Source organism: Babylonia areolata, chromosome 16, assembly GCF_041734735.1.
Source record: "Babylonia areolata isolate BAREFJ2019XMU chromosome 16, ASM4173473v1, whole genome shotgun sequence".
Lineage (NCBI taxonomy): Eukaryota > Metazoa > Mollusca > Gastropoda > Neogastropoda > Buccinidae > Babylonia > Babylonia areolata.
This window is the reverse complement of record NC_134891.1, coordinates 26,260,385-26,279,426: the sequence shown is the minus strand read 5'-3', so window position 1 is coordinate 26,279,426 and position 19,042 is coordinate 26,260,385. Positions and strand designations below refer to the sequence as shown.

The following is a 19,042-nucleotide window of genomic DNA, read 5'->3' as shown; positions in this document are numbered from 1 at the left end:
CGACCGACAGACAGATAGACACACACTCACACAGACACACAATCACACGCACAGATACAATAACACACACACACACATTCACACAGACTCAGATACACCCCCCAGGCCCCCCCCCCTCCCCCCCTACACACACACACACACACACGCCGGATAGTTATGGTAAGAAACACAAACAACAGAAAAACTGGCTGAATGGAAGGGGGGAAAAGCATAATCACGAAAGCGAACAAACAAACGGAACAGTGAAAACAATCAATCCGAATGTTCGAACTTTCTTTAATTTTTCAAAACACCTATTCCCTATTCACCCTTAGCAACATTCAGCCCAGCTGGAAATTGACCTCAAGTGTTATACTTCGAACAGTTAATCGGAACACCATTACCTCTTGACGTTCTTCTGCGTTCACTCGTATGCACACGAGTGGGCTTTTACGTGTATGACCGTTTTTAACCCCGCCATGTAGGCAGCCATGTGCATGCTGGGTATGTTCTTGTTTCCATAACCCACCGAACGCTGACATGGATTACAGGATCTTTAACGTGCGTATTTGATCTTCTGCCTGTACATACACACGAAGGGGGTTCAGGCACTAGAAGGTCTGCACATATGTTGACCTGGGAGATCGGAAAAATCTCCACCCTTTACCCACCAGGCGCCGTCACCGTGATTCGAACCCGGGACCCTCAGATTGACAGTCCAACGCTTTAACCACTCGGCTATTTTTTTTTGTTTGTTTTTGTTTGTTTGTTTCTTTGACGTTAGCAAAAAAACCAAAAAACAAAAAAACTTCATTGTCACGGGGTTGTACATGCTATTTCTGGTTTGTATGGCGATGATCGACATGCAGATGGCAAACCTCAGTGTCACCACATCTGCTATTACTGGTTTGTATGGCAGTTACTTCCGACATGCCATCTCAACACTCGGCTTATATCACAGATTGACGTAAGCTTACAGTTGGACCAACAGGAATGTGAGAGCTGTATGATCAATGGATTCTCCACTGCAATGGGAATTCATACGCCCAGACTAGTTCGACACGAACTGATGCCCAGACAGCTAGCACGCACACTCAAACCATGATTCTGACGTGGCGTCCTCTCATGGGGGTAGAATTCATTTACAGCTGAGTATTTCGTGAAAGACTATGACTCTCAAACTAGGAGGCAAATTTGCACTGGCTCTAAGTGCTGCAGCCTTGGGGGCGAGTTGGCCTTTGGGAACCATCCCAATGCCGACTGTCCAAAAGCCCTCTTGGCCGAAAGAGAGTGGGGATGTAACTTGGGCAAGACACTCTCCACCATTTACAAATTCTGGCCCAGATGGTCGGGATAGTTGTTGCCTCATATGCTGTTCTGATGGTCATTGTTTTTCACGATTACTATCAGATGGACGTCCCCGTGACACATTTCACAGTGTTTTTACATATGTAATTACTGGTTTGTATGACAATGTGTCCCGACCAATGAGAAAAAGACACTGCAAGCGCATTCAGCAAAATGCAATATTTCTTACATGCAGTAAATGCGATTGTACACAGGTACATCAAGATGTCTTGATTTGATCAAAGTGGCGTATTTCGCTTCCAGATATAAAAACAACGTATCATAATTGCAGCCTTGAAGCGATTTTAGGATTTATGGGCTGACGAACATTTCAGAAACCAGGCATTGCCGGGCTCTACTTTTTAATGTGTAAATTGACGTGCATCAGTTGCTTCATGGCTCTGATGAACGAACACACAAGTTAATCCTGTTTTGCTTGTGATTTTTTCCCCTTTTGTTCAAAGGCAAGCTGTTACGACTGTGATGGAGATCTGTCAGCGCAGTCTGTTGTTTTGATTAAATTTTGGTAGCGCTCTCGTGATAACAATCTGTCATGATTTGATCAAACCTGACACATTTCGTCCCCAGATTTAAAATAAGGTGAAATATGTTTGCCCTCTGTGTTTTCGCATATTGATTTCTGTTCCCTGCGTAAACATTTTTTGTGCAGCTGTAAACAGACATCATGGAAGCAGATGTACACAGATATTATGGAAACAGTGATACAATGAAAAGCATGAAATACGCCCACCACACACCTACCTGCACGCACATATGCACACATCCACACACGCGCACATTCACATACACAATCCAAAGCACGGGCATACGCACGCACGCACACATGCGCTCACATCCACGCGCGCGCGCACACACACACACACATACACGCATACAATCAAATGCTAGATTTTCTTAAAATTCTACATTTTGTCAACAGCATATTTCGTCTTCATATGCCGTGTTATTTCAGCATGTACTCTTTCTCTCCAGTTCATTCATTCATTCACCAATTTGTTATGTATCAAGCAATTCTGTGTTGATTACAACATAACAGGCTCAATATAAGATATGTTTCGATGTAGTTATTGCTACTTTACATGATTCTTCGATGTACATATCGCAAAGACGATTTAGCTATAACTTACGTTAGCGCATGTGGTTTTACACGAACAGACAGACAGACAGAAGAGGAAAGACAGACACACAGACACACACAAAAACGCACATAGACACACACACTCCCTGTTATTCAAATATTCAACACCATGAAACTCTGAGGAACTGCTATCTCCTAGCAGCCGAGGAAGAAATGCCAATGCACTGCAATTCATTGTCTCATCCCCACATGCGAATGATCCATAGTGAATGCTCAGTAAATTCCCAGGGCATGAACTCAATGAACTTTTAAACCACGACCTTCACAGAACTGGGGGAAGCCTTTAAACCACGACCTTCACGGAACTGGGGGAAACCTTTAAACCGCGACCTTCACTGAACTGGGGGGGAACTTTTAAACCATGACCTTCACGGAACTAGAGGAAGCCTTAAAACCACGACCTTCACTGAACTGGGGGGAACCTTTAAACCATGACCTTCACTGAACTAGAGGAAGCCTTCAAACCATGACCTTCACGGAACTGGGGGAACTTAAAACGGAACTAGGTAAAGCCTTAAAAAACGAACGGAAAACAAACAAAAAAACAACAACCGCGGTTCTTCAACAGAGGAGGCGGAAAGGGAAGGGGGAGGGGAAGAGGACCACACGATCTTCAACAGCAGAGAAGTCCCCCCACCCCCCATCCTCCAGCCCCCACCCCACCCCAACCACCCCCAACCTTCCATCACTCAACAACTGCACTACCACTCCCACCCCCTCCCACACCCATCAACAGATGCAGAACCTCCTAGCACTGAAATTCATATGGGTGACGCCCCGGAGCTTCAAAAGGACTGTTAGTGATGACTTTGAGCACGGGCAGGTTATCCACACACCCCCACCTCCGGCCCCACAGTTCCCAGCCCCATCTCCCCCGCACCCCCCACTACCCCCTACCCACACACTCATCAACAGGTGAAGAACTTGCTCAGAACTTGGAGCGATTCAACTGCAGAGGCATCCGATCAAGTCGCAACGTGGATGAAAATATGCACAAAGCTTCTGAAATGGTATCATCTTTGCTTCACATTATCAAAACAGCTCTGCTGTAAGGCTAAGGCTTCATTCACGGTACACTGCCAGCCTTCTAGTCAAATGCTCATTCTCGAATTTGACATTCAAGGGGCAAATCCAAACACTGAGGGATGACGAACGACAGAAATGTTTTAGAAATTGACGACGAACAGGCCTAACCAGGCCTCAAACGTATACCAAGCTCAAGTTCATACCATTCCAACAGTCTCGTTTTAATACATCTCTCAAGATTTTCATAGCCAGGCCATAATCAAAGAATGAGAAACTTCATTCCACTGACGTTCATGAGGGTAACGCCCATAGCCAGACCGTAATCAAAGAATGGAGAACCTCATCCCACTAACGTTCATGAAGGTAACGCCCATAGCCAGGCCGTAATCAAAGAATGGAGAACCTCATCCCACTAACGTTCATGAAGGTAACGCCCATAGCCAGGCCGTAATCAAAGAATCGAGAACCTCATCCCACTAACGTTCATGAAGGTAACGCCCATAGCCAGGCCGTAATCAAAGAATCGAGAACCTCATCCCACTAACGTTCATGAGGGTAACGCCCATAGCCAGGCCGTAATCAAAGAATCGAGAATCTCCTGGCACTGAAGTTTATGCGGGTGACGCCCATAGCCAGGCTGTAATCAAAGAATTGAGAATCTCCTGGCACTGAAGTTCATGCGGGTGACGCCCAGATGCTTCAAGGGGCTGTCGGTGATGACGGTGGGCAGGTCCAGGACGTCAGCAAACTCCTCCAGCTCCTCCAGCTCGCTCTGCACGTCGTCCAGGAGGTCCTGGTGCTCCTCGCAGCTCCGGGCCAGCTTCAGGCGGTGAAGGTCGCTGCGGATCGTCAGCAGCTGGCGGGCCAGTTGCTGGTCCTGGGTTCGCATCTCTTGCTGTTGCGGGGGACACACAGGTGGGATAGGTATCAGAGATTGGATCAATAAGTGGGAAATGCATCAGAGGTTGGATCAACAAGTGGGAAAGGTATCAGTGATAGGATCAACAGGTGGGAAAGGTATCAGAGATAGGATTAACAGGAGGGGGAGTTATCAAAGAGGATTAACAAGTAGGGCGGATATCAGAGATAGAATCAACAGGAGGGACAGGAATCAGAGACAGATCAACACTATTCTTCTAGCAGCAGTATCAGCAGTAACTACTGCTGCCACTGCTGCTACACACATACACCGCCCCCCACCCCCACAATCCAAACTGAAAAAACAGAAACACGAACTACTGTTTCTGCACACAACATACACCCCACCCCCCACAATCCAAACTGAAAAAATGAAACAAACTACTGCTTCTGCACACAACATACACTCACAGCCCAACAATCCAAAGTAAAAAACAACAACAAAAAAACCCCAACAGAAACACGAACTACTGCTACTACACACAACATACACCCCCAACCCCACAATCCAATCTGAAAAGAGAAACACGAACTACTGCTACAACAAACACCCTGAACCCCACAACCCAAAGTGAAAAAAGAATCAAGAACTACTGCTACTAAACACAACATACGATCCACAATCCAAAGTTAACTCTCTCCATACGAACTGCGAAAGAGACGACGTTAACAGCGTTTCACCCCAATTACCATCATCAAAATATTGCAAGCGGAAGGCTCTTATACTTAAGAGGTGAATGTTGACAAAGAATACCACAATTCTGACGACGGAAGCTAAAGGTTGGGTCGTTCAGACACCCACTGGACATCCGAGGGGTCTGTGTAGAGGAGAAGAGAGGACTGGCCGTACTGAGTGAGTTAAAAAAGACAGAAACACGAACTACTGCTACCACGCCCCTAACCCCCCAATCCAAAGAAACACCAACAGCGGAAAGTCACAGACTCACCAGCTCGTTAATGATCCAGTCCAGCGCCGTGTTGATTCTCTCAGTCCGCTCCACCGTCCAGCGCCCCTCGCCGTCGCCATTTTGTCCCGTGACGTCACCGTTCCCAGAAGACCCCGGCAGCGGAAACTGCGGGCACTCGACGTAGCGCGCCTTCCACTGCATGACGCTGGGGCGCCGCGTGCTGAGGTGCAAGCGGTCCGCCGTCTGCCTGACGCGCGTCATGTCTGACGTAGGGGACAGCGCGTCATCGTCGGCGTCATCGTCGCTGTCGGCGCCCTCGCTGAGGACAGCCAGCTGTGAAGTCAACGCGGACCTTCCCCCCCGTCGGCCCAGTTTGGGGCTGAAGGTCGGAGTCAGGGCTTGTCTCCTTCCGGCTGGTGAACTGTTTTTGCGTGGAGCGCCGGAACTTGAGAAACTGCTGCTGTTGTTGTTGTTGTTGCTGCTGTTGCTGTTGCTGTTGTTGCTGTTTGACGGTCCATACTCCTCGTCTTCGTCTGCCGCAGAGCGTGTCAAGGGTGTCTCAGGAAGCGAAGCGCACGAAGCAGCTTCTGTCCGCGACGTTTCACCCACGTCTCCACCAGAGCTGCTGGATGGGCGTGTGACGGCTTCAACAGCAGCCGTGTCGCTGTAGTCAGGGCTCTTGTTGTGGTGGTTCCTGACACTGTCGTTGTCGTTGTCTTCGTCTTCATTGTAGTTGTTGTTGGCATTGGGGAAGAAGTCGTCAGCTTCCGGTTGTTCTTCCAGGACGGCGGAGAGTGGTCTTTTCTTGTGAGGCTTCTGCGCCCTTTTGACGTCATCTTTACGTCCTCCCATGGCGCACGTCATTTTATCGGCTTTCGGCTTCTTACGTCATGTTATGGAGACTGGAAAAAAAGGAAGTCTTTTATGATGCAAGGGCGCAAACAGTGTGTAATTGCTTTTTTTTTCTTTTTCTTTCTTTCTTTCTTTCTTTTTTTTCCCCCCCGTTTTTGGACACGCTATGTACAACTCCGATGGTGATTTTGTGTAAACTTATCTTCATGAATTTTTAGTTGATAAAATGCACATTTTAGACACACACACACACACACACACATCAATGATTGTTTATATCAATATAAAGACAGAGAGGGGGAGGGAGGAAGGGAGAGAGAGGGGGATGGAGAGACTGAGATAGAGAAGGATGGAGAGAGATAGGGGGATGGCGGGAAAGAGAGAGGCAGGGAGATTGCGGAGAGAGACAGACAGACAGAGAGAGACAGAGAAAGAGAGAGAGGAAGGGGGTGAGGAAGGGAGAAAGAGAGAGGGACGGAGAGAGAGCGGGAGGGAGAGAGAAGGAAGAAGGGGAGAGACAGAGAGAGAGAGACACACAGAGAGAGTATAAGTGTGTACATGTTTCTTCAAGTGGGTGCGCGTGTGGTGTGAATGTGGAATGTTTTTTCACTTATTCATACCCTGTCTCGGCAGGAATGCTGAACATGCATTGTTTTTTCAGAAAGAAATTGATAACGTTTTGATTTCAAACCAAGGTGACTAGTGACAGACACACACACACACACACACACACACACACACACACACACACACAGACAAACAGACAGACAGACAGACGCTTTGACACTTTAATGTCATTGACCATGATGCCCTTGAGACATGGGTGAATGCATCAACACACTTTCAATTTGTAACAAACCATTATAACAAACGAACGAAATGATTAAAGCAAATAATGAAAGAAAACAAAGTTCATTGAGAGAGAGAGAGAGGGGGGAAGAGAGAGAAAGAGAGGTGGAGAGAGAGAGAGAGAGAGAGAGAGAGAGAGAGAGAGAGAGAGAGAGAGAGAGGCATATAAAAGACAGATATGGTTTACTCAGTTGGGACATTGACCTTGCTTCTTTGCTTGCGTAAGTGCCGGAACAACATTCCATTGTTCACTAGTAAGAAGCCTATAGTTAGTAAGCTGCAAGAAGGAGAAAACTCTCTCTCTCTCTCTCTCTCTTAAATCATGTGTGAAATGTATAAAATATTGGTTAAAATTAATAAGGCTACCCACATCGAGATTATGTAAGCAGGCGTATGAAATGTTAGTAAATGAACATGAGAGAGGGAAGGAAAACTGGGTATATTTTGTAAAGAAGACATTAACTGTAAATGGATTTGGGATTGTGTGGATGTGTCAGGGAGTTGGATGTGTAGAAGGATTTGTTTCAGAATTCAAAGATAGGCTAATTGCTTCATATAAACAGAATTGGCACGGTAAAATGGAAAGCACTGAGAAATATAGATGGTTTTATAGTTTTAAAAGTATATTTCAAACAGAAAAATATATCACAGTCGTGACAAACAAGTGGCACCGAACAAGTCTCGCCAGATTTAGAACGAGAACGATTGGTTTGAATGCTTATGAAAAGTGGTTTCAGACTGAGCCCTCGTTACTCTCCCCTTGTCCGATGTGCGGGCATTCAAGGGAGGATGAGTTACATTTTTTGTTTAGTTGTAAAGCTTATGACGATATTCGAGAAAAATGTGTTGTATTTAAAACAAATTCAGCAAAGTATGAAGATATTTTTGGAGTGCTTAATTTAAATCAGGAAACTTCACTACAGTCACTTGCAAAATATATTGCAGAAGCGAATAACATGCGACGAAAAAAACTCAACAATAATAAAATAGTATCAGGTGTTGCTCATTGTGAAAAGTGAAATCTGTGTTGTCACTCTCATATGGAAAATATTATGTTATACATTTATATATGTTTTTGTTTTTATTTCTCACTACATGCCATTACTTTGAATGGATGGTCGAACTGCACTTTGTTGCACAGATTGATTGATTTCGTTTTGGTTTTGGTTTTCATCAATATTATTACTATTGATGCATGTTGTTATTTGTATTATGAACCCCCATGTCATTAGGGCTGTAAAGCTATTGACATTAAAGTGTTCAGTGTTCAGTGTTCAGTGTTCTCTCTCTCTCTCTCTCTGTGATTACAACTGTTAGTGTCCACGAAGTATTACTTGCTTTAAAACGATTGAAGCAGACAGCAACGCGTGGTATCGATGGATTAGATGGTAAAATTCTTAAATTAGCTGCTCCTATAAAAGCTGAAACCCTCACATACATGTACAACCATTGCATAACCAAAAACACTTTCCCGGTTAGTTTTGAGCAAGCAAAAGTAACACCCTTGTACAAATCAGGAAACCCCGATGAACCTTCTAATTACCGCCCTATTTCTGTTCTGTCAGTACTTTCAAAACCATTAGAGCGACATATCTACAAATGTCTTGTATCTCATCTAAACAAATACAGCCTCTTACATCCTAATCAATCCGGATTCAGAGCCAAACACTCTTGTCACACAGCATTAGTGAAACTCACTGAGAGATGGCTTTCTAACATGAACAGAAAACAATTCACTGGAGTTCTCTGTGTCGATTTTGCTAAAGCATTCGACGTTGTCGATCATGAGCTTCTCCTTAAGAAACTTGCAGTATATAATCTATCTTCTGATGCCCTGAAGCTTGTTTCATCATTTCTGTTTAAGAGACAACGAGGGGTATACCTAAATAATAATATGTCTACTTTTCTGCCAAGCGAATTCGGTGTACCACAAGGATCTGTACTTGGTCATCTATTTTTCTCATTGTACATTAACGACTTACCTTTATTTTTAAAATCATCATGCGAACTGTTTGCCGATGACACTACCATCGGTGCTTGTCACACAGATCCACTTGTAGTATGTAGCAGTTTGCAGGAAAATATTAACATTGTTATTAACTGGTCACAATTGATTCATTTGGCCCTTCATCCGAAACACCCCCCCCCCAACTGAATTAATGATGGTTTGTACCAGACAAAAACGTCAAAATTTAACCACCGACTTACCTCCCCTCTATATCAACAATGAAAAAAATTGAAGAAGTGTCAAATCATAAGCTACTGGGAGTAACCATTGACAATAACTTATCCTGGTCAGCACACATTCAAACCCTTACAAAAAATATTGCTTCTAAAACTTACCAGCTTAAAAAGATTAAGAACTTTTTAAACGTACATGCTCGAAAGATCTTCTTTTATTCTCACATTCAATTATCCATTGATTATGCTTCTACTCTTTGGGATTTGGCTAGTTACAATGTGATTAAATCTTTAGTTAGAGTCTATAAACATGACATCAAGCTTGTCTTAAACAAGTCTACTTCACTAACAGATGCTGACTACAAATCTCTCAACATTCTCCAGCTTAAGTCCAAACTGGTGTTCAAGAAAGGAATCTTTATGCATAAATTTTTTCACGGAAATGCTCCAATATCTGTTAGAAATATGTTCACTTTCAACGAGTTCAGGCATTCTCACAAAATCGATCTTCCTTTACCAGCAATTACATTATATAAATCAAGTCTTTTGTACTCAGGAAGTTGGTTATGGAACAGACTTCCTCCATACTTAAAGCATGAAGCAAATTTTAAAAGATTTAAAACACTATATCACGAATTTCTGATAATAACTAAAATCTTACAACATTTTTTCCTGACACGTACTGATTCAACCTGTACCAGATACCAAGTTTTCTTATTCTCCATGTGCTTCTCTGTATTCATTTCAAATAAATCTTTTTTCTTTTTAAGCGTACATGTACCGTATATGTAAAATGAACAAATATAGGAATAAACCCCCCTCCCCTCATCTCTCTTACCTTCGTCGCTCTCCCTGCCTGTCTATTTGTCTGTCTATCTGTCTCTACCCATCTAGCTATGTAACTATCTCCTTTTCTTCTTCTCGTCTTTGATAGATAATTCCGTGATTTTTCTCTTGCTTGTTCACTTTTCTCTCTTTTTTGTTTGTTTTTGTTTTCGTTTTTGTTCTGTATTGTTACTGTTATCTTTTTGCGGCTGGATGAAAAAAAAAAGCATGTATGCTTAATCCGTTACCCTCAGAAAAAAAAAATCATTCATTCATTAATTCTCTGTCTGTCTGTCTCTCACACACACAGACACACACACATACACTAAAAAAAAGCAACATAAAGAAGAAGAAGGAGGAGGAGAAGGAGCAGAAGGAGGAGAGAAAGAAAAAGGAGAAGGAGGAACAAGAGGAGGAAGAGGGGGAGTGGGAGGGGAAGGAGGAGGAGAATAAAAAGAAGGAGAATGAGGAGAAGGAGGAGGAGGAGGAAAAAGAAGAAGAAGAAGAAGAATGAGGAGGAAGAGAAAGATGAGGAGAAGGCGAAGAAGGAGAAGAAGATACACACCACCCCACGAAACCAAACCTGACGATTAACCAGCAGAGCAAAGAGGGTGGCGTGGGGACGAACATTTCCTTACATAACAGGTGTCTTTTTTAACCGCTATCGGGTATGTCGTCTACCCCAGACCGAAGCACATGCCAGAAATACCTGTCAAACCTGACTTCCACACGTAACCTTCATCGGTATCACTGACACCTCTTACGTGGACCTCCAAACCCGAGAGATCAATAACAGTCACACCTCTTCAGTAAGAACACCCTTACGCACACGTAACTAAACGCACCGTGAAAGATCCCCACGGCAACAGAGAGACTGTTTGTTCAAGGCCTGACAAAGCGCGTTGGGTTACGCTGCTGGTCAGGCATCTGCTTGGCAGATGTGGTGTAGCGTATATGGATTTGTCCGAACGCAGTGACGCCTCCATGAGCTACTGAAACTGAAACTGAAACTGTCCGTTTGAGTCTGGTTTCGAATCCCGCTGTCGCCCTTTCTCCCACGTTTGAGCCGAAAAAGGAAACTAGGCGTCTAGGTTATTTATTATATTATGATATAATATGATATATGATAATTATGATATAAATCCCGCTCTCTTCCCTTTCTTCTAAGTTATTCTGATGAGACGATAAACCGAGGTCCCATGTGCAGCGCGCACATCAGTTTCAGTTTCAGTTTCAGTAGCTCAAGGAGGCGTCACTGCGTTCGGACAAATCCATATACGCTACACCACATCTGCCAAGCAGATGCCTGACCAGCAGCGTAACCCAACGCGCTTTGTCAGGCCTTGAGAAAAAAAAAGTGAATAAATAATAGATAAGCTTACATAAATAAATAAATAATAATTATGATATAAAAAAGGTAGTAGTAATGATAAAAATAATAATAATAAATAAATAAATAAATAAATTGCACATCAGGCAATGAAAAAGAACCCATGGTATCATAAATTTTGTCCTTTGGCAAAATTCTACAGAAGGAATTCACTCAAGGCTTGACTGGCGCGTTGAGTTATGCCCAGTGATGGTTGAGCATCTGCCAAGTAGATAGTGTCGTATATGGCTCTGTCCGAACGCTGCGATGCCTTCTTGAAAAACTGAAATTGAAACTCTCTGTGTGTGGAGAAATCAGCCTGATTTTCACACCTAAATCTTTTGTGACAATAAACTTTTTTTTTATGGCATGGTATGATGATACAGTACAATACAATACGATGTGCATAGCGGTCCACTAATTTACGAAACATCGTTATCCACACACATACACACGTTTAGTGTTACCCATAGTGAAAAAAATGCGAAAGAACGAATGAAAACTCACACGCACTCATCACAGTCTCACTGTGTGTGTGTGTGTGTGTGTGTGTGTGTGTGTGTGTGTGTGTGTGTGTGTGTGTGTGTGTGTGTGTGTGTGTGTGTGTGTGTGTGTGTGTGTGTCCCTCTGTCCCAAACCGCCATCTCTCTCCCCTCTATTCCTCTCTCTTTGCGTTTGCAAAAATGTTCGAGTGTAAGTCCCAAAACCCCAAATGCAGTGGTTTATGGAGATACTGGCAGGTATCGATTACATATTGATAGTTGCATCGAAGCTTAATCAGATGCTTTTGAATCCCGAAAAATGCATACCTAATGAGCGTAAACAAGATAACGAATTACCATAGTGCCGACATTTCTTCGAGAAACTGGGCAGATACACTTACACATTGTTTGAACATTTTTGGTTTTTCATAAGTTTGGATAAATGGTGGGGTTGGGGATGACAGACTGCTTCAAACAGGCAAACCGAACAGGAGTGATCGCCATGAAACACAATCAATCATTTCAATCTTTATCACAACCCCCTAAAATACTTGTATGATCTTATCATAAGCAAATTTAGATCGGCTTCCTTAAGTTCAGTGTATAAATGGATTAAACGTAAATCACCTTTATCGAGATGTTTTGAAAGTTTTCGACATTACTTTTGCATATTTTATATCTTTTATAAATGTTTCTTTCGGTATCATTATATAATGGAAGGAATTTCAACACATGTAATTCGTCCTCAAACCAATCACAGTCTTGGGTCTTTTTGTTTCAGTTTGTCAATTACCATCATCAAAATATTGCAAGCGGAACGCTCTTATACTGAAGAGGTGAATGTTGACAAAGAATACCACAATTCTGACGACGGAAACTAAAGGTTGGGTCATTCAGACACCCACTGGACATCCGAGGGGTCTGTGTAGAGGAGAAGAGAGGACTGGCCGTACTGAGTGAGTTAAGACGCGTGTGCATCACGTGCACTCTTATGAATACACGTTAGCTGATCTTGTATTTCTTCTTCTACGTTCGTGGGCTGCAACTCCCACGTTCACTCGTATGTTCACGTGTGGGTTTCTACATGTATGACTCGTTTTTACCCCGCCATGCAGGCCGCTACACTCTGTTTTCGGGGATGTGCATGCTGGGTATGTTCTTGTTTCCATAACCCACCGAACGCTGACATGGATTACAGGATCTTTAACGTGCATATTTGATCTTCTGCTTGCGTATACACACGAAGGGGGTTCAGGCACAAGCAGGTCTGCACATATGTTGACCTAGGTGATCGGAAAAATGTCCATCCTTTAAACACCAGGCGCCGTTACCGAGATTCGAACCCAGGACCCTCAGATTGAAAGTCCAACGCTTCAACCATTCGGCTATTGCGCCCGTCGCCTTGCATTTAAATGTCTGAGTTCTTGAGTTCATTCAAATGTTTGATCTCTCCCTTCTCTTTACACGCCATCTGTCTCTCTCTGTCTGTCCCTCTGTCTGTCTGTCTAGGGGCTATGGCCTAATAATAAATAAATGACCCGTATTCTCTCTCTCTCTCTCTCTCACACACACACACACACACACACACACACACACACACACACACACACTCGATATAACAACACTCGCTCAAACATTATTTCCTTCCCATCCCATCCCCCCTACCACCTTCCACCAAAAAAACAAACAAACAAACAAACAAAAACAACAACAAAAAGAAAAGGGGGAAAAAAAGCAACAACAAAAAAAGAAAAAAAAAAGAAAAAGAAAAAGCCAGTCAACCAGAAACAAGACAAGACCATGACCAAACCAAACCAACCACAGCTGAAGTCAGTCCAGGCAGAGACAGACAAGGAGCCGGAGGGAAATGGATGCCGATGGGCACACCTCCCCCCTCCCCCCCCCCCCCCTTGACACCATGGATGCAGTGTTAACTCAGGACATGCCAGTTTCCCGTGACGTGTTCACACAAGTCTTGTGGCCTACGTTGTTCGCAAAGAGCCCTTAGCGACTCTTTAAGTGCTATGTCGGTTTTAAAGTGCTGCTTGGGTCACAAGCAGGTTTTAATGGCTTTGTGAGTGGAGGGAGGAACGTGGACGGGTGGGGGAGAGGGAGGGGGAGGGGGTTGGGGAGAGGATGGGGGGGAGGGGGTGTCGGGGGGGGGGGGGGGGGGGGGCGGGGCGTGTGTGTGCGTGTGTGTGTGTGTGTGACAGATAGATAGATAGAGAGAGAGAGAGAGAGAGAGAGAGAGAGAGAGAGAGAGAGAGAGAGAGAGAGAGAGAGAGAATGTGTGTGTGCGTGCGTGTGATTGTGTGTGTGTGTATGTGTGATTGTGTGTGTGTGTGTGTGTGTGTGTGTGTGTGTGTGTGTGTGTGTGTGTGCGTGATTGTGTGTGTGTGTGTGTGTGTGTGTAGGGGGGGGTTAGACAGATAGAGAAATATGTAGATAGATGAAGAGAGAGCGAGCGAGCGAGCGAGAGAGAGAGAGAGAGAGAGAATGTGTGCGTGCGTGCGTGTGATTGTGTGTGATTGTGATTGTGATTGTGTGTGTGTGTGTGTGTGTGTGTGTGTGTGTGTGTGTGTGACACGTTTTGACGGTACCGTTATTGTTGCTGAAGGCGCTGTGGCAGTGTGGGTTCAAGGTGGGACTTTTGATCCAGTGATCACCAGTGATCAGGATTCGAACCAGCATGGTACGTGCTGTATTGTATTGTATATCTCTTTTTATCACAACAGATTTCTCTGTGTGAAATTCGGGCTGCTCTCCCCAGGGAGAGCACGTCGCTTCACTACAGCACCACCCAATTTTATGTATTTATTTGTTTTTCCTATCAAAGTTGATTTTTCTACAGAATTTTGCCAGGAACATCCCTTTTGTTGCCGTAGGTTCTTTTACGTGCGCTAAATGCAGTCTGCACACGGGACCTCAGTTTATCGTCTCATCCGAATGACTAGCGTCCAGACCAGCACTCAATGTCTAGTGGAGGGGGAGAAAATATCGGCGGCTGAACCGTGATTCGAACCAGCGCGCTCAGATTCTCTCGCTTCCTAGGCGGACGCGTTACCTCTAAGCCATCACTCTACTGTGTCCTGGGGAAAGGCACGCTGCTCCAATATTCCTCACCCCACCCAGGTGTGAATGGGCACCCGAGTACGGTTTGGGGAAGGTTTAAACGGCGGATGGAGAGGACTGTGCCCCGCCGGTCCTTCCTACGGAGAGCCCTGGACACTGTGGAGAAGTATGAAGTCATTGTCCCGATGGCTGTTAAAATTAAAGCGTTTAAGTTTAACTCACTCAGTACGGCCAGTCCTCTCTTCTCCTCTACACAGACCCCTCGGATGTCCAGTGGGTGTCTGAATGACCCAACCTTTAGCTTCCGTCGTCAGAATTGTGGTATTCTTTGTCAACATTCACCTCTTCAGTATAAGAGCCTTCCGCTTGCAATATTTTGATGATGGTAATTGGGGTGAGGGCTGTTAACGTCGTCTCTTTCGCCGTTCGCATGGAGAGAGTTAAACCTAACCTTGACGTTGTTGCTCCAGCGCAAAATGAAGAGGCGAAGGTGACTGTTTCCATAGAGTGTCCTTGTGCTTTCAACACAACGTGTTCGTGTTTACAATGGTTTCCCTCTCTTTCTTTCTTTTTTTTTCTTTCGTTTTGTTTTGATTTTTAAAACAATTAGCTGTGTATATACATGGAGCAGCAAGGGACCAACTGGACTGGAATGGCCAGAACAGTCCAGAACAGAGTGCGATGGTGAGGGGTCGTCGATGGCCTATGCTCCACCAGGAGCGATGGGCAAAATGAATGAATGAATGATGTATATACATGGCTCCTGAGTGTTTCTGTCAACGTGTGGCAGCCCTACATCCTTTTTCTTCTTTCTTCCTCTTCTTCTTCCTTCTTTCTCTTCTTCCTCTTCTTCTTTCTTTCTCTTCCCATTTTTATCTATTCCGTCTTCGTCAAATCAATCATCAAATCACATCCAGCATTTGGGATTTTCGAGATGCTCCCCTCTGGTCGACGGTACAGAAGTATCAGGACGAATACCAATCGCTTCGCCGATAGCTTTTTCACCAAAAGCAGTCAATACCCTGTCTCTCGAACAAATCTAGTATGATAAATAGAATCGTGCAATCAACAACCATCTTCCTGAAGATCTAGTCATCAGCCCCATCCACATGTAATATGCGGCTTCTGTTCAGATGTGTGTGTGTGTGTGTGTGTGTTGCGTGTGTGCATATGTGTGTGTGTGTGTGTGTGTGTGTGTGTGTGTGTGCGCGCGCGCGCGCGCGCAGTGCGTACATGTGTAAGTAAGCACAAGTTTTTATATTGATATGCACTTGTATGTATCTGTGTTTGTGTATGGTTTTTGCACCTTTATGTTCGTACCTTGGTATGTACTATCTCCCCCCCCACCCCCCAATATTCCTTGTGACCCCGGTACGCTTGGTAATAATAATTCTATTCTATTCTATTCCTCCTTCTTCGCCTCATTTTTTTCCCTTCTCCTCCTCCTCTTCTTCTTCTCCTTCTGCACCACCCCCTTGTTTTTTCTTTCTCTTATCCTAAATTCGTCTTCTTTTCCTCCTCCTCCTCCATCTTCTTCTTTCCTCCTTCTCCTCCTCACATCATTATCATCATCTTCTTCTGCTTCGTTTTTGTTTGTGGACTGCTGTTCCCCCCTTTCATTCGTTTCTTCGAGCTGAAATCATGTGTAGGATTGGTCTGACCTCTGCTTTTCATCTGTAGGATTGTTTTGACCTCTGCTTTTCATCTGTAGGATTGTTTTGACCTCTGCTTTTCATCTGTAGGATTGGTCTGACCTCTGACTTTCATCTGTAGGATTGTTTTGACCTCTGCTTTTCATCTGTAGGATTGTTTTAAGCTCTGACTTTCATTTGTAAATCAGCAAATAACTACAAAAATATTGAGAGAGAGAGAGAGAGAGAGAGAGAGAGAGAGAGAGAGAGAGACTCGAGGAGTCAAAGAGTATCAGTATCAGTAGCTCAATGAGGCGTCACAGCGTTCGGCAAATCCATATACGCTACACCACATCTGCCAAGCAAGCAGATGGCTGTGTATCTTTGATGTCAAGCCACCGACCTGTAAACATTTGAGGTGTACATGCTTTAAGGAGTTCTTCACTTCTTTTGAACGCATAGAATGTGTACATGGCAACATCTCCAGCTACGTTCACATCTTCGTTTTTTAAATTTTTTATTTAACAATTGTGCCAATATTACATGACGATCTCTACTAAACTGCCTGTGTTGAAAATATATATTTCGAGAGAAAGAGACAGAGAGAGGGGGGGAGAGGGAGAGAGAGACGGAGAGACAGAGAGGGAGAGAGAGAGAGGGGGGGTGGGTAGGGGGAGAGAGAGAGTGGGGGGAGAGGGAGAGAGAGACGGAGAGACAGAGAGAGAGAGAGAGCGGAGCGAGAGAGAGAGAGAGTGAGAGAGAGTGGGGGAGGAGAGGGAGAGAGAGACGGAGAGACAGAGAGGGAGAGAGAGAGAGAGAGAGGTAGGGAGAGAGAGACAGAGTGGGGGGAGAGGGAGAGAGAGACGGAGACACAGAGAGAGAGAGAGAGAGCGGAGCGAGAGAGAGAGAGAGAGTGAGAGAGAGCGAGAAAGAGAGAGTGGGGGAGGAGAGGGAGAGAGACGGAGAGACAGAGAGAGAGAGAGAGAGAGAGAGGGAGAGAAACCAGAATCTTCTCCCCAGTGCAGCCTGGAGATGCCCTTCAAAGTCTGTCGCGCAAAAACAACAACAACAACAACAACAAAGAAAGACCTACACAGGCCTATCCTCGCCCACCCAGGAACCAAGCTCCAAGTGACACTGGAGCCATGGCACAGGTCCCCAGGAGATTCTTCTTCTTCTTCTTCGTTCGTTCCTTCGTGGGCTGCAACTCCCACGTTCACTCGTATGTACACGAGTGGGCTTTTACGTGTATGACCGTTTCTTTTACCCCCCCGCCATGTAGGCAGCCAAACTCCGTTTCCGGGGGTGTGCACGCTGGGTACGTTCTTGTTTCCATAACCCATCGAACGCTGACATGATTACCACAGGATCTTCTGCTTGCGTACACACACGGAAGGGGTATATATGTTCTGTTGACCTGGAAGATCGGAAAAAAATCTCCACCCTTTACCCACCAGGCGCCGTAACCTAGATTCGAATCTGGGACCCCCAACGCTTTAACCACTCGGCTATTGTGCCCGTCAAGGAGGAGATAACTCCAAGGGAACAAGAAGGTTGAGAAAAAAGCAGACACCCGATCCGATCCGTCCGTTTACAGCCCACAGGGCGGACCACCCCAACTCATCTCAAACGTATCGTGTGACACCGCCTTTAGCTTCAGCTGATTTCAATCTCTTGTCTTTCCCGAAGGTTACAGCGTGATGGATACAGTGTGTTTTGAAAACGCCTATGTACAGACCTTTCTTGTCTTTCCGATGACACTCAGCTTTAAGCCATGCAGTGTGTGTGTGTGTGTGTGTGTGTGTGTGTGTGTGTGTGTGTGTGTGTGTGTGTGTTTCGGTAATGTGATGCGCGTGGTCTTTGAATCTGTTTTCTGCCTTTGTGCGTTAAAAATCTTTTTTACGTTTCTTGTAGAGCGCTTTGATTTCCATTTAAGGGAGGAAAGCGCTCAATAAATATTCATCATGATGATGATGATGATGATTATGATCATGATGATTATTATTATCATAGTGGATATAATCCAAGCGGGCGAATCATGACCTCCAGCCACGCTACGTCATGTTGTTTGTTAAAATTTTTAGGGCGACACCCACATTAGCAATTTTCTTCGTTCGAGGGCTGCAACTCCCACATTCGCTCGTATGTACATGAGTGGGCTTTTACGTGTATGACCGTTTTTACCTCGCCATGTAGGCAGCCATACTCCGTTTTCGGGTGTGTACATACATGCTGGGCATGTTCTTGTTTCCATAACCCACCGAACTCTGATAATGGATTACAGGGGATCTTTGACGTGCGTGTTTGATCTTCTGCTTGCATACCTGAAGAACAGAGAGAGAGAGAGAGAAAGTGAGAGAGAGAGAGAGAGAGAGAGAGAGAGAGAGAGAGAGTTTGTGTATGTGTATGTGGGTGCCTGATTGTGTGTGTGTATGTGTGGGTGT

General features: G+C 44.7%; 1 protein-coding gene and 1 long non-coding RNA gene across 3 annotated transcripts in view; both read right to left on the bottom strand.

The window, feature by feature from the left end:
* Positions 1-748: 748 nt before the first annotated feature.
* Positions 749-3,309, bottom strand: LOC143291263 (uncharacterized). The gene is made up of 2 exons (XR_013056499.1): positions 2,816-3,309; positions 749-2,780 (listed from the first exon to the last, which is right to left on the bottom strand). It is a non-coding gene; the product is annotated as an uncharacterized LOC143291263 (long non-coding RNA).
* A 56-nt stretch (positions 3,310-3,365) lies between these two features.
* LOC143291262 (uncharacterized) overlaps positions 3,366-19,042 on the bottom strand; it is a 36,026-nt gene continuing 20,349 nt past the window's right edge. For both annotated transcript variants that reach the window (XM_076601088.1, XM_076601087.1), the window contains exons 2-3: positions 5,377-6,239; positions 3,366-4,406 (exon numbers count right to left, since the gene is read on the bottom strand). In XM_076601088.1, coding sequence (XP_076457203.1) covers positions 4,155-4,406; positions 5,377-6,201 — 1,077 coding nt within the window. In that variant the 5' untranslated portion in view covers positions 6,202-6,239 and the 3' untranslated portion in view covers positions 3,366-4,154. The remainder of the gene's footprint in view (positions 4,407-5,376; positions 6,240-19,042) is intronic.